The sequence below is a fragment of the Falco peregrinus genome, chromosome 3, assembly GCF_023634155.1.
Source record: "Falco peregrinus isolate bFalPer1 chromosome 3, bFalPer1.pri, whole genome shotgun sequence".
Taxonomy (NCBI): Eukaryota; Metazoa; Chordata; class Aves; order Falconiformes; family Falconidae; genus Falco; species Falco peregrinus.
Window position 1 is genome coordinate 45,749,503 of NC_073723.1, and position 15,179 is coordinate 45,764,681.

Consider the following 15,179-nt stretch of genomic DNA (forward strand, 5'->3'; position numbering starts at 1 on the left):
AATAAATAATTTTAAAATCAAAATGGGATATATTAATACAGTGTGTTTTGGAATCCAGGTGAGTATGTATTATTGTTTGATTACTGCTATATTGTCTTCCAACCAAACCAATAAATCTGTGTTCTAGGTATACATATGACTGTATGGAGTCTGCTTCTGGACTTTGTAGCATATTAAGCTAAATTTTAAGAGTTTATTAACACAGCCTTTTGTAGACAGACTTATTCTCACTGTATTTTCCTTCTAATGTGGCTTTCCAAGAGAAGGTTACTCGTGAGGTATATTACAAGTCCTACTTAACATTATACAAAGAAGATACTCATATCCTGCTGACTTGGGGCATTGACAGGATGTTAAAAGTCATTTGTAATCAAAATATTAAAGCAGAATCATATGATCTGAGTCCAACTCAGGGAAAATATTTCTGAATGCTTTTTATCTGCACTACTGAAAATTTTATATATGCCTCTTTTTGAAAAGCTTGTGTAATGGATGTCATCTAAAAGTTTTGACTGCTGGAATTACAGGGAGATTCTTTCTTCACAATGGAAGTAATTCTTTAGTCTGGGTCTATTATACTTCCTTGTTTCTGTATCTCTTACTCATCCACAGTGCAAGTTAAAGTAGGAGAATGGAGGAGAAATTCAAATTCCAGTTACTTTATATCTTTAAAATGACTATTAAGAAGGCAAAGTGAATTTGTTTTAATTTCTTTGTATTTGCACAGGAATTTCTGTGGAGAGTCATCTTTTTCTGAGCAAATGTGTATAGAGTTTATGTGTGTATACACATCAGTATTACAAGAATAAAAGTGAACTTTATTCTTTCAATCTATATATGTATCTTGCTGGCATTAGAAGAAATTTGCTTAGAATTTCTGCTTGGAAATTCGATTATTTATACATAATATTCTGTTATAGGGTCTGCAGCACCATGCATTGATTGTAACATTTTAAAATTTGTAAATACATGTTTGTTTCTCAGATGCTGATCTTTTGGCAGATGATCTTGGAGCAATGGAGCCTGAACCATATGAAGCTGCAGGTATAATTCTGTTTTCCAAAATTGGTAATACTGGTTTTCTGCCTAAATGTAGCAAATTATATGAGAAAGGAAAATAGAAAAGGTTAGACTGGTTTAGGAATGTATAGTTTTGAGAATTCTTGACTGTATTGGATGTTTGACTGAGATGACTATTCTATTTTCTATTGCAAATTGTTCTTAAACAGATGACAGGTATGGAGACGTTGCTTTCATTGGTGCAAAACCTTTATTTTTACTTTTCTGTGTGTTTCTGGATAGGCAAGAGGTGTGTGGTTGTACAGTCGTAAGAAAGTGAGAATGAGATTTATTGCTTATATTACTGTCTTCTTACAGTCTACAATGTTAAGGTTCTTCTAGCCTATTATTCCTGGCATAAGGCAGAAACTTGTGTTCTCACATGGAACCTGTGACCTTTCAGAAGCATCGAGATTGTAACCTTTCCTTCAGAACTTTGTTTCTTTATGGCTGATTATACTATTAGGGAGTGAGTCAGCATAAAGACTTCACTCTGAACTATCCTTGCACTGTCTTTCTGCACGCTCTAATTCATCTTTAAAGCTTTTTAAAGCAAAATTTCATTTGCCTCGACTAATCCAATTAGCTTATAGTCATCTTCTTATTGTATTTGATATCATGTACAATGGCATTAGTTCATCTTTCCTGTTAGGAAGAAACATTAGGTAGATATTACAGTTTCCCTGGTATCTGATAAGAATTTTCTTCTGGATGCTAGCAGTGCTTGTTATAGTACAGGCAGCCTCTTCCATCTACATTAGACGTCAAATTTCTGTTTGAACTAGGCTTCTTACCTTTGGCTCAATGTTAGTTCTGGACTTTACAGTCCTGTGTCCTAAATATGACAGAAAAATAATATTGTTTGATACAGCTAAAACTGCTTATTTCTATCTTTGTGGAAGATTAAATTGGTAACTGGAAAGCAGTAGAATCCAAGCTGTGATACTTCCAAAGTAAAAGGATTGTTACTTTACCTTCCATACCATGTGTTCTCAGATGTGTTAATGTCGCGAAGAATTGTAGTCACAGAGGAAAATAATCCACATACTTAGCTAGCCAATGAAAAAAAGTAAATTGCTGTAAATCTGTTATGCCAGAAGTGAATGTACATATTTCTTAAGGTCTGATTTCTGGCTCTTACCTTGTCTTCTGTAGATCATCACCAGTGGTCCTGCTGCACGTTAGTAAAGAAGCTACTTTAGAACTGTGAGGATAGGGGAAGATTGCGTTTTTTATTCATATTAGAAGAACTACTAAATATTGATGGAGACTAATGGCTCTCATGGATCTAGTTTTCATACAGAGAGTATAACAGAGGACTGGAAGTGAGAATGGCCCAACAGCTTCCATTAGATTGCAAGTGTCTGTAAGGTTTTTAATTAGTCACTGTTCAACTAAGCTACATTTCGCTATTGACAGCCACGTTACGGGTGCAAGTTAAAATAATCAAGTATTAAAAATAGTTCATATTTCTAATTAAAAATATTTAATTTTTTGTATTTAATTTACAGTTTCATATGAGTATGATATGGATGTGGAAAAGACAATGAGTGATCCAGAAGCTCCAGGTTTGTAGATTTTCGTGACTTCAGGTTATAATATGATCACATACACTTTTGTAAACATGCTTCAAAGTAACATGTCATTAACTGTTTCATCACAGTTTTATTTTCAGAGAGTTTTTGGCTAGTTTCAAATAAGCCTGATTTTTTGCAGCTTTGTCACCGTTGCATTTGTGAACACCACATTCCACAAGTCCAAGCCACAAATACTTACAAACCTTGTTCTGTTGAAGTCTTCCAGCCTAATTAATGGATTGTCAAAGAACTACTTGTATTCCTAATTTTAAGCCTAAATACAAATACGCATGGATTTACTATATTGTGTAACTTATAGTGTACCTCCTGGATGTGCTTTACAATCCAGCTGTCACTTTCAAATAAAATATTGTAGTATTAACTCAGTATGTTTAGTTCTGTTATTCTTGAGCTAAGTATGTGACTTTTTAAACTTCTCTTGTGCTATTTAGCTGTTGCATGAAAATTTGATTGGAATATAAAATAGTTAATATTATTAAATATAGCATCTTCTATCATTAGCTATATATTATATGGAACATTATACAAGTACAGTCCAAAGTCTTATTTCTATTTATTGAAGTTGCATTGAATTTTGGCCCCAAACCAAGACACAAAAAAAAAAAACCCCAAACATTTGAGCTCGTAGATAGCATCAGTGTCTTATTGTTATTACATCTGTATATTTGTTTATGTTCTGGAAAAATTCAAAGTCCTACATGAATACTACTTCTATGTAATGTCAGCCAAATGGGCAGAATAATATTTTGAGGGTTAAATTTCTAAATTTCCAGGAGAATGGATGTTGTATTTTAAATTGCATAGAACTGTTTCTGTGGATAAAAAAATAATTTGAGTTTTGCCAAAGATGTTCAAGTTAGTGTGGTGTCAGAAAAAAAAAATTTAAACAAAGCAAGCAAGCCATAACAAGTGGATTCCAAAATTCCACTGTAGAAGTTTGCTATATATAGAAATGATTTAGGAGTATTTCCATTCTGAATTGTAGGTAATCTGTAGATGAGTTTATGAACTGTGTAAGGAAAAACTTACTGATAGTGCTTTATCTTTTTTTATGTTTATCTTGTGATGCTAGCAAATGATTCAGTTCTTTTCACAGGACCTTTTGGAAATCTTCCACTTTGTTGAATACTTAACTTCAATACAGTAAAAAACACTATAGTTTTGAATATCTTTTTGTTCTGAATAAACTCGACACCCTGTTATTTGTGTGTGTGTATTGTCTTAAAATTCCATGACTTTTCATATTGTTTTGTTGTTGTGTGTTTGTTTTTTTTTTCTTTAGCAGAGGATATGGTGCATGGCAATTACAATGAAGATCATGGTATGACAACTGCTATTATTTTGTGAACTGATGGTATTTCATTAATATCAAAGTGAAATCACATTGTCTTAAAATTTTGTATGCTGTCACATTACTTTGCTAGTTCTCAATTAAGGTTTTGGGGTTTGTTATGTTCAAATCCCCTTCCATCTTTAACACTGGAAAAGTGTAGAGTATGCATATAGGCTATATTCCCATATTGGTCCTCTTTGTCACACTTTGTACATATGTGGAATAGGAATGTTGAGGACTTCTCATGCCCTTTTCCTTATGAAACTCTGGCCAAGTCAGCTGTGGTTCATTGCATCTGTATAGCTCAGTGTTACTTTCTCATCTTGTCTGTAACTACCAGTTCTTTGGAGATTACTCTATTTTAGTTTGATTTGGTTAATGATTTGCCAATGATTACTGAGACCAAATCAAGAAGCCAATGAAAAGAAGGCTAATGGTCATCTTGAAACAAAGGTATGTGGTCATGATCTTTTCTGTGAGATCCTTCTGGGGACTACAGTACTTCAGAAAAGTTAACCATATCTTCAGAGCACTCTTCTATATTTAATGTAACCTGAGCAAAGGACAGCAATTCTTAACTTCAAAATATTTTGAGACAGAAAACCTTGAAGTTCATCCTTTGTCGTCAGGGGAGATATTCTGACATCCACCTTTGGGATAGAAGTCAAAATCCCACTGAAGGATATTAGTTGCCGAAAGGTGTATTTAGCCCTCAATCCATGTCTTTTTCAGTCTGCAGTAAAGAATTATTTGCCTCAGCTATGTTGCCCTTGACAAAATGTGTTGGCATCAATAGGATGGAAAAGCAACAGAGACCTAGCTTTTTTCCCTGGGCTTGTTGTTTACTCTCCTTTCCAGCGTATGCTTATTTTACAGTCAATTCCTAATCAAGAATCACTTCTCTTGCTTCTCCCACCTAGATACGAAGGAGAAGTAAAACTTTTATTCTTTACTTTTCATGCTTCTTCATATGTAGTGGTGACATGAACAGAGAATGCTTCCACAGCCCCTGCCCTTGGAATGGTCATTTATACCTGCTTTTGGAGTAAGGTGATCATGGAGGTTCCCAAAGTAATTTGCATCATTTTTTCATAGAATCGGTTCCAAAACTATTCCATGTTCTGCAGTCTCTTCTGGCACCCTAGCACAATAACAGTGAATCGCTCTATTTTGTGAGTAATTCACGTGCTTTGGCAAGCTGTGTTTTCATATGCAATTTGAATAGTATCAGATAAATCAGATTTAGATTTTTTTCTACTCTTTCTTTACTATTCCAAATCCCCTAATTAGGCTGATGAAGAGAATAGGAAGTTCCATTCTTTTTCTCAAAAGGAAATTCCAGGGTAGGAGGTGATTGTAAAAAAAAATATTGTTGGCTACTAAACTGCCAGGCTTTTTTACACAGCAAATTCTGCCCACAGTTCAATGTAGCCCATTACAAACTGCTTTTCTTTTGATAAAAACTCATCTTTCCGTGACAGAATTTTGCCTTGCTTCCAAATTCTCCCTTAAAGACGTTCTGGTTGTGCGAGAAAGCCCAATGCTTTGTACTTTTTCAAGGGATTTCTTTTGAGAGCTCCAGCCTGGAGCGGTGTAGAAGAACAAGGCCAATCAGGTGAGGCATTGAATGTTCTTCGCATTTGCAAGATGTGGTTGAATTTTTTTTTATCCCCCCCTGCCCCCCATCTTGAAAGTTACATGGATTTCCAAAGTTATTTGGAATTTCACTGTTTGTTCCAAGGGCAGACCTGTATACAGGCACCCTTATTTCCAGGCACTTATAGGTGTCTCAGAAATAAACAGAGAGAATAATGAGAAATTGTTGTCAGGATCCCTAGAAAAGATGAGACACACCACTGGGAAAGATGGTCTAATCACGCTCAGTCCTGTAAGTTCATTTTATGTTGTCAGTCCTTTAAGGTTTGAGCAAACCAGCCAACCATGGATGTCTCTGAAGATTTGCTGAAAGATGTGAGGCCATCTTTCAGTGACACACCATTTTTTCCTTCTGAGTTCAGCTATCCAGTTTTAGAGCATGAGAGCTGTAGTTTTCATGAATGTGTGCCAGGCACTATTTTAGCAGTTGGAAGTACCTAGTTTTCATCCCTGTTGTCTCCTGCCCATCTTTCTTGTTACCTTTTGACGTACTTTTGGTTGGATCAAAAAGGAAACAGGTTTGCTCTTTTTCTGGAGGAGAGTTTTTAGCACCTGTTTTCTAAAGACAAGAGATGGAGGCCATCATAGAGATCTGAAGTTCCTTCTCTTAAATGTAAAGCTTGTGGTTTTGACACTAGCTCCAAAACTGCAGTTCCCATCTAATTTTAAAGTTTCAGATGCAAATATCTGAGAAATCAGCAGAAGTATAAGCTTCTTTATTCTGGAGTCAATGTATCTTCCCCATATCTATCAGATGTGTTTCCCCTCTTCTGGCAGGTGCTGTGATGCAATATTTTCCACAATCCTGGTGCTTTCTAGAATTCTCAGAAAGCTGAGCAGGCAATGCCAAGATAGCAGTTAAATTTCTTTTCCAACTCTTGCTTTGTATGGCTTAGTTCTTAATTCAGGTCAGTGACCAAGTCTAACAGGACTGCAGTTCCTGTAATCACTTTCTCCGTGCATGGTGTTGGGAGAAAATGAAAACGTTTGGTAGGCTGCACCCACTTTGCTTGTCTAGCACATTGAAAGGAACAGTCTTTTCCTACCTCTGGTGGTTGTTGCTGATGCTGAAAATTCTTTAGTTGAAATGGGTGTGCGTGCCCACAGTGAAATGTGTAAACAGATTGATTGTGTAACTTGGAACACAGGAACTCAGTTATTGTACACAACTTTCAGTAGTTTTATGAAGAGTTTTATACAGTTTGTAGCAATGAAGCTAGAGAAAGAAGGCAAGTTTGAGATTTTTTATTAGAAATTAAGAGTTCTGGATGTTTTTTAAAAAATATGCTCTAAGAACTTTATTTTTAAAAGGACGGAGGGGGAGCCAAGTGACTATTAGTGCCTTTTAAAATAAAACAATAGTAGAAAGATTTTATTTCTAAAAAAAAATCTCATGTAAATAACCTTTTCCAGTTGTGAGTCAGTTCCTATTAAGATAATGAAATTATCCAAAACACTGGATGAACGCTGAACTTCTTTAGTTCAAAAATTCACAATAAATGTATATTGAAAATTCAGACAATTAATAGGTAGCATTTTCTCTATTTTCAGACATTATCTAAAGTAAAATAATGAATGTTCTTAACCTGTTTCTTCAGAATTACAAAAACTAGACTGGCTCTTTACTCAAAGATAAGGAGTGTAAGTGAATTATAACAACTGTATGGAATGGTAGCTTTATTGTTCTCATTGTTTTCAGTATTTCGTCTGTGTAGATAGAATGCTTGAAATTTCAGTATTATGTTCACATTTGGTTGTTTTTTTTTTCTGTAGAAATTCTACTACAAGCTCTAGTAAGGGTTGATATATCTATTCAGGCCCCAAAACTAGAGAAAGTCTTTGAGAGCTTTGCATTTATCATTAAAGCAATTAATTTTATTTTTAACAACCAGATTTTAGGATACTTTGTGCATATCAGCCACCCCAGAACTTTTATTTTTCTTTCCTTTCAGAACTAAAACATGAAAAACAGACTGAGACTCGAGATACAGGTATATACATATATATAAATGTATATATAGATGTGTGTGTGTCTATGTATATATGGGTGGGTTGTGTGTGTGTACGCTCCCACAGGCCTCTCACCATGTATATATATTTATGCATATGGAGCGTACTATAAAATCTTTGTTTTGTATGTAATTGAAGTAGAAATACCTCAAAATAAATGTTATTGGAATATAAATCATTTTCAAAACCAGATAAATAGTTTAGTCAAGTTATCATAAAAGTCATAACTTAATCATTGGAACATGGTAGTTCAGCATAGACAACCTGCTGTCTGCTGTGAGCCTTGCTCATAACCTCGTAACCAGTGCTTAAGATCATTCAACATGTACGGGCTGTCAATACTAGCTCTGCTTTGTGCATACTTTTTGCTAATGCCTTTGTCTAATCAGCAGAAGCAATTAAAAAAACTGTCTGCAGTGCTCTCTCTGTGTCCTGTATGCTCTGCTGTCTTGAAATACAGCTTTTTTGAGCGTCAGGTCAGCTGATTGGAAAAGACACAGTTATTTAGTTTAGAACTGAAGTCAAGAAATTCTTTAGTGTAAATAAATTGCAAGTGTCTGTTTTGTCACCTTCGTGATCATAAGCTTAAGAGGACAGTCAAATGAGTTAAAAGGTGCCATATTTAAAGAAAATAATTTCATTTTCATGGAATTCATAATTTTAAGTTGAAGAACTTGCTCGTTGTCCTTCAGGAAGGAAGGTAGGACTCCTTAAGGAATTGCATATTTATCCAAATAAAAAGACTTTAAAAGTTTATTGGTTTTAGGTTTTGTTTCGTTTGGTTTTTAATATATCTAGCAGATGGAGTTGATGCTGCAAAAGATCAAAGTGGGAGTTCTTATTATGCTTAGAAAGATTAAGAAGTTTTCTTAAAAATTAAGTTTTTTAAGTTACTGTGTCTTAATCCAAACAACATTTTCTCAGAAAGTATAATATTGAAATATTTACCTAATGAATACAGTAGCAAAACAGAGAAGAAAATTTAAGAAGCAATTTCTCTTTTTTCCCTCAAAGTTCCTCTTTGTTTGTAGCAGTGTACTGTTCACAGTTAAACATGCCTGTGCTAGCTGTGTTCTTTTGTGTTCTATGTAAGTTTATCAGTTGAGGACTTGACTTTATTATTGCTCTGAATTAAATGTTTTCTTAGGTGTTGAGGACCTTCCAGAGGAGGTGAATGAAGCTACAGAGCCAGGTATGTATTTTGTGACTGTGATCTTACAGTGCTTTGATGAAATATATGCATTTTGAAGTCTGATGTAAAAGGAAAAAAAGCTTATATGAATTTTTCTTTCTAAACTTCTTCTACAGATGAAATTATTGAAGATTTTGATATTGATAAAGAGCTGTCAGGTACGAGTTTTTATGGTTTGTGAAAGAAAACATTTTTTCCTTCCATTTTTGTTAATTTAATTTAAAAATAAATGAGCAAAAAACAAAGCAGGGAAGTGTGCTATATGTAGAATCATAGAATGGTTTGGGTTGAAAGGAACATTTAAAGATTGTCTGGTCCAACTCCCCTGCCACGGGCAGAGACATCTTTCACGAGATGATCTTGCTCAAAATCCAACCTGACTTCGAACACTTCCAGTGATGGGGCATCCATTACTGCTCTGGGCAACCTGTTCCGGTGTCATGCCACCCTCATCATAAAAAATTTTTTTTCCTTATGTCTAACCTAAATCTGTCCTCTTTCGCTTTTAAACCATTGCCCCTCGTCCTGTTGTTACAGGCCTCACTAAATTGTCTTTCTCCATTTTTCTTAAAAGTCCCCTTTAAGTACTGAAAGGCTGCAGTAAGGTCCCCCTCAGAGCCTTCTCTTCTCCAGGCTAAACAACCCCAACTCTTTCAGCCTTTCTTCCTAGGAGAGGTTCTCCAGTCCTCTGACAATTTTTGTGGCCCTTCTCTGGACCCAGTCCAACAGGTCACTGTCTGTCTTGCACTGAAAACTTCAGAGCTGGACACAGTACTCCAGGTGGGGTCTCATCAAAGCAGAGTAGAGGGGTAGTAGAATCACCTCCCTCAACTACTGGCCATGCTTCTTGTTATGCAGCCCAGGATACAGTTGGCTTTCTGGGCTGTGAGCGCACATTGCTAGCTCACATCCAGTTTTTCATCCACCAGGATCCCAGAGTCCTTCTCTACAGGGCTGCTCTCAATCCCTTCATCCCTCAGCCTGGATTAGTATTGGGGACTGCCCTGACCCAGGTTGCAGGACCTTGCACTTGGCCTTCTTGAACTTCGTGACATTCTCACGAAGCACTTAGAGCTTCAATTTGAGTAATGGAGTAGGTTAATTTCCCACATCACTACTCAAAAAGGAGAGGTTGTAAATTTTCATTTGTTGTGCTGTGTCAGGGAATTTTGAATGAGTACTGTGTCAAATGTAATTTGAAGATTTTTCTCTAAAAAGTTAAAAATATCTTTAAGCAAGTTTTTTTTTCTCAAATGACGTTAATTCAGTCAGCTAGAGCAAATTGATATAAGCAGCTTAGTCTGTGCACAGTGTGCACATTTGATGCTGTATTTATGTATGTTTTCTGTTTGAAAAATGTGTTCTAATATAACTAAACATTTTTTTTACACGATCAACAATTGTAACCAAAATCACTTTTGGGGGGTGTAGTTGGAATGGAGTTGGTGAAAAAGAGGAGCTAAACTTTTGGACATTAAATGCATTCAGTATCTTTTTTTCTGCTTGTAAGTTAACCTGGTTGTTTGTTCTGCAGTTTAAGGCTTCCTTTTTGTTTGATACTAATTTGCTTGTGTGGCTGGTAGGGAATAAAAACAAAGTTGTGAACATCGTGTGTGTAACTTTCAACACTTATTTTCTTTGCAACAGTAGAAAGTAAGCATAAAGAAGATGATGTGGCCACTGAACCAGAGGAATCAGGTTTGTATATTATCTTTTGCATGAGTTTGCAACTTAAAACACCCAGAAATAATAAAAAAATTACAAACTATAAATATCGTAGCATAGACTTCTATGCTGCAGTGAAAATACATTCTAGCTTTAGCTTTTTTCTTTTAAGGACAAACTATTTGGAAGCTAGCATCCTGGGTTTTTTGATGACAATATTGTAGTGGCTCACAGAGCACTCACTCTTCAGTTTTAGAAGTTGTGACTGCTCCCAGTTCAGAAAAACTTACATTGATAAAACCAGCCATATTAAGTCATAAGAAGCTGAAGATTTCTTTGCTATGCTGTTTCCCACCAGCCAATCAGTAGTGCATACTCAGGAGAGTGTATGTAAGAAACAAAATAAAGTGGAATGTGTCCCTAGCTTTGAGCAATTAATTTACGGGCTGCCCAAATCATAGTATACTTTTCCCTCTCTTCCTTTTTTCTTATTGTCTACAGCCAGTATCTTGGCTATTATGAATTCTTTTCTGGTGAGCCTGACTCCCTCCATGCGTGTGCAACTGTCAGTGTGTTAGCAGTAATAGCACTTGGTGATAAGTGGCATGTTTAAATTAAACTTATATACAGAATTTAAAAAGAACTGAATTTTGAAGTCAAGTATTTCACAATTACAGCTGGGAACATAATAAGTATGTCAATGTTTTCTAAGCCCATATTGTGCTAGCATGTGAAACTGTGGGAAATTTGTGCTTTGGATAGTACAGTTTCAGAATTTTGAAGTATCATTTTTGAAACTATGCAATCCTGCAATTTACTCATTGGCCTACTCAAGTATTGACTGTTCCCCAGGAAAAACTCAGCTGAGGAAAATTTGCATTGTACTTCTGCAAAAGTAGTATTACAGAGTAGTCTTCATAGGTCACTGTTCTAAGCATAATGGAAAAAAATGCAGCTTTTTGTAGATATTTAGAGAACTGTCCAGTTTTAATTTTGTACACATTTGACTTACAGAAATGCCTGTTCAAGCCGAGGATTACTCAAATGATGATCTAGTGGGTAAGTTACTCTTAAAGTGCTTGGTTTTTTTCCCCAAAAAATGAAACTATAGCTATATGGGAAGTTTGTAAACAGATTACTCTGTGGAGAAGTGTGAAAGGGTATCAGTATTGTCATTTAAAGTTGCTTCCTGTTTTTGAAGCAATAATCATTATGTTTTCCTGCGTAAATGCTGATAATAGTTACTGGGTTATATGGAAGCGTTCCAAATAAAACTGTGAGTAGTTGTAATTTACAACTTAATGATTTCAGACAGAGCTGGATAAGTTGATACAAAAATTTCAGGTCTCAAACTATGGGTGTACTTCTTTTCTGGAGTAACTGATCATAAGTCTGGTAATACTGTCACTTCTCTGTGTATCAGTCAGATCTATTTGATTCCGACTGTGGCACAGTTTTCGGGCACTGATGTAGAAACAGGACTGTTTTGTCATGCCATCAAATTTTTCTTGACATAACTGATTTTAAGAATAAGAGCACTTCCAGCTCTTCCATCTGTTGCCTGACAGTAGTAAATGTAGAGTTTTCCAAAACCATTTTTAGAGTAGGTAAATGGCTTCTAAATTTGAAGACTGCATACTATTAAATTTCTTCTGCTTTTTGGATTTAATTACTACAAGTTGCTAGTTTGTTCTTTGGAATTAAGTCATGTTGAGTGAAACACTGAGTTGTATCTCTGGGCAGTAAATAACAGAAGCTGCAATCCAAGAGTCTTGACAGCTATATTTCTGTTTTGTTCTGATTAGCCTGAGCACCTCTCTGGGTTAGTTAATCTTCGCTATATGCAGAAGCTTTTATGTGGTGTGGTGCCCAGATAGTTCTGTGGGGTTTTGTTATAACTTGTAAGAAAAGAAACTTGTATTTGGTTCTTATGCATGCCAAAAGTAGCCAGAGAAGAGGCCTTTGTGGTTGCACAGTACAAATTGGAGGCATGGTTTAGTTCATGTTTTAATTTACATGCTGAACCTTAACTGAGGTGGTTTGAAATGCTCGTATCAATATGTAACTGTGTTGTCTGTGAGGACTTTCTAACCTGTTTGTCACAACAGTCACATGGTGTGTTGAAATGTTTGAAGCCACAGGCATTCATTAATAAATGCCTTATCTAAAAATGCTTTCTTTCATAATGGATATGAAATATTCTAAACCAAAGCTTAGAACCAACGTAGGAACAAGGAGTAGTTACTTTTGACAGCACAGGCAAAAGTTCAGCAAAGGTGGTGTTCTGTTGATCTGTTGTACTTTAAGTTGGAACTGTACTAGAAGAAAAGATGTTTTCTTTCAGAAAACGTTGCTGCTTAAAATTAAAATAACAAAAAAGCTCTTACAGGACTTGCAAAATTTCAGCAGTAGGTAATTCTACTGCACAGTGTCAGTTGAATTGATATGAAGATGATCTTTGACTTACATATACTATTTTAAAACTAAATTCAGAAGCTAAGTATCAACTTGAAATCATTAATTTTTGTTTTTGTGGACCATATTTCTATGGCTTTTTGTGCTGTAATTTATGGCTCAGCCTTGCAGTGGAAGATTAATTTTCTGCCTTTACCAAAAAAGAACCAAAACCAACTTATGTGTATTATACAGTAGAGGGAAGTTTTCCAAATACTCCATTTATAGAATTTATAGAATCAATTAAGTTGCAAAAGACACTTAAGATTATAGAGTCCAACCATAAACCTAACACTGTCAAGTCCACCACTGTACCATGTCCCTAAGCATCACATCTACACGGTCTTTTAAATATCTCCAGGGATGGTGACTGAACCACTTCCCTGGGCAGCCTGTTCCAATGCTTGAAAAACCCTTTTGGTGTAGAAACTCAAACTAAACCTTCCCTGGCGCAACTTGCTTGTCCTGTCGCTTGTTACTTGTTGTTACCTCGCTCCAACCCCTTCCAAGCAGCTGTAGAGCGATAAGGTCCCCCTGAGCCCCATTTTCTCCAGACTAAACCACCCCAGTTCCCTCAGCCGCTCCTCATAAGCCTTGTGCTCCAGCCCCTCCACCAGCTTCGCTGCCCGTCTCTGGACACACTCCAGCCCCTCAATGTCCCTCCTGCAGTGAGGGGCCCAAACCTGAACACGGCATTCGAGGTGCCCACCGCACTAGGGCTAAGTACAAAGAGATAATCGCTCCTTTAATTGCAGGTGGACTTTCAAATAAGATTGTGGAATTGAGCCTAGCTGTGCACTCTCTTTTTTATTGTATTGTGATACAAAAAGAGTTCTTGCTATTTTCAAACACCATTAGAATCAAAAATGACTTGTTTTACTCTGAAATAGTATCTATTTCTGATCCTTTTAAAAGTTTTTTTTTAAGTTTATTTTTTTTACCTCCAGTTGTTTTCAAAACTAATGCAACACACTTAGGACAAAACAGAATCGATCAAAACCTATTTCTTCAGTAATTAAACATGCAAGTAACTATTAGATGTAGTATCATATATGCCATTCCTTGTTTAGGAAGTAGAAAATGAAAATAATTTGATAAGCACACAGTCTGCAACAGTGTGACAACATATTCAAGAATCTTTAATAATTTATGTAGTTATGGGGAATCACTTTGAAGACAGAAGAATTGTTGTTTATCAGTTCTTGTATAAAGCTTATTATTTCAGCACATAAAGTAGAATTCAAATAACATCTCTGAAATAAGTACTGACTTATTATAAACTACTGACCAGGAATAAAAATTATATTACTATTAAATTATTGGTTTTTTCCTACTGTCAAGTATGTTTACCTGCTTTTTTTGGATGTGAAACATTCAGTTTGAAGGCAATATTATTCTCACATTTTCCTCTTAAGAGTATGAAATTCATGCTTACCAGGGATTTTTTTTATTTATTATTTGTGGTGGAGGATTCAGTATGCAGTTTTTTGTTGTCAGAATTCTTTCCTTATTTGTTCATGTGATTTCATTTCATCAGATACTCAAAGCTAGTATTTTCTGTTATTTCAGCAGTAATTAATATTAAATTTCATTGTACTGGAGACAGTCAAGAACTCTCCTGATTGAAGAACACCTTTATATACATATGTGCTCTTTACATGTATAACAGATGTACCTATTTACGTAATAAACATAACTTCAGACAGTGTAAAAGATACTCAGAAATGTCACTAGAGTCCTTATTCTTCAGTAGTATAAATTCATGCAACTTTATTTGAAACGTGGTGTCACCAGTTTGAGTCAGGTTAGGAACAGTTATTTGATTTTTATCTGAAACATAGGAACTTATTTGTTTTGGAAAGAAAACAGGAGATAGTTCAGAGCTGTGCAGAGCATTGTCACATTGCCAGCAAAGGGATCAGGTGTGGGATTTGAATATGCTGGAGTGCAAGTCAGAAGTTGTTTCCTGGCTTCAGGGCATATCACACACAAAAAAATTATGGTGTCTGTCGGTACTGTTTTCCAATTTTCTAAGCTTACTTCTAAAATTATTAACAATATTCCTTTCCAGCTGTAGGCTATTTTATCTGAGGTTATAGTCTCTATTTTTATAAATTAATGCACTTAAGTGGTATGGTAGGTCAGCTTGAAATACTATCGATTTAGAATTTTTTGCTAATCCTGCTTTACACTCTCACATAAACTGCAGTGG

The 15,179-nt window shown here is 35.6% G+C and overlaps 1 protein-coding gene across 13 annotated transcripts in view; it reads left to right on the forward strand.

Moving 5' to 3' along the window:
* The window catches only part of ASPH (aspartate beta-hydroxylase), a 122,805-nt gene that overhangs the window by 42,056 nt on the left and 65,570 nt on the right, over positions 1 to 15,179 (forward strand). For 11 of the 13 annotated variants that reach the window (XR_008746715.1, XR_008746716.1, XM_055801074.1 and 8 more), the window contains 8 exons: positions 985 to 1,044; positions 2,571 to 2,627; positions 3,940 to 3,978; positions 7,599 to 7,637; positions 8,804 to 8,848; positions 8,965 to 9,006; positions 10,496 to 10,546; positions 11,528 to 11,572. Coding sequence is in view for 11 of the 13 variants with exons in the window: in XM_055801074.1 (XP_055657049.1) it covers positions 985 to 1,044; positions 2,571 to 2,627; positions 3,940 to 3,978; positions 7,599 to 7,637; positions 8,804 to 8,848; positions 8,965 to 9,006; positions 10,496 to 10,546; positions 11,528 to 11,572 (378 nt within the window). In the remaining 2 variants the exon portion in view is untranslated. The remainder of the gene's footprint in view (positions 1 to 984; positions 1,045 to 2,570; positions 2,628 to 3,939; positions 3,979 to 7,598; positions 7,638 to 8,803; positions 8,849 to 8,964; positions 9,007 to 10,495; positions 10,547 to 11,527; positions 11,573 to 15,179) is intronic. The other 2 variants (XM_055801067.1, XM_055801066.1) reach the window with 2 other exon arrangements.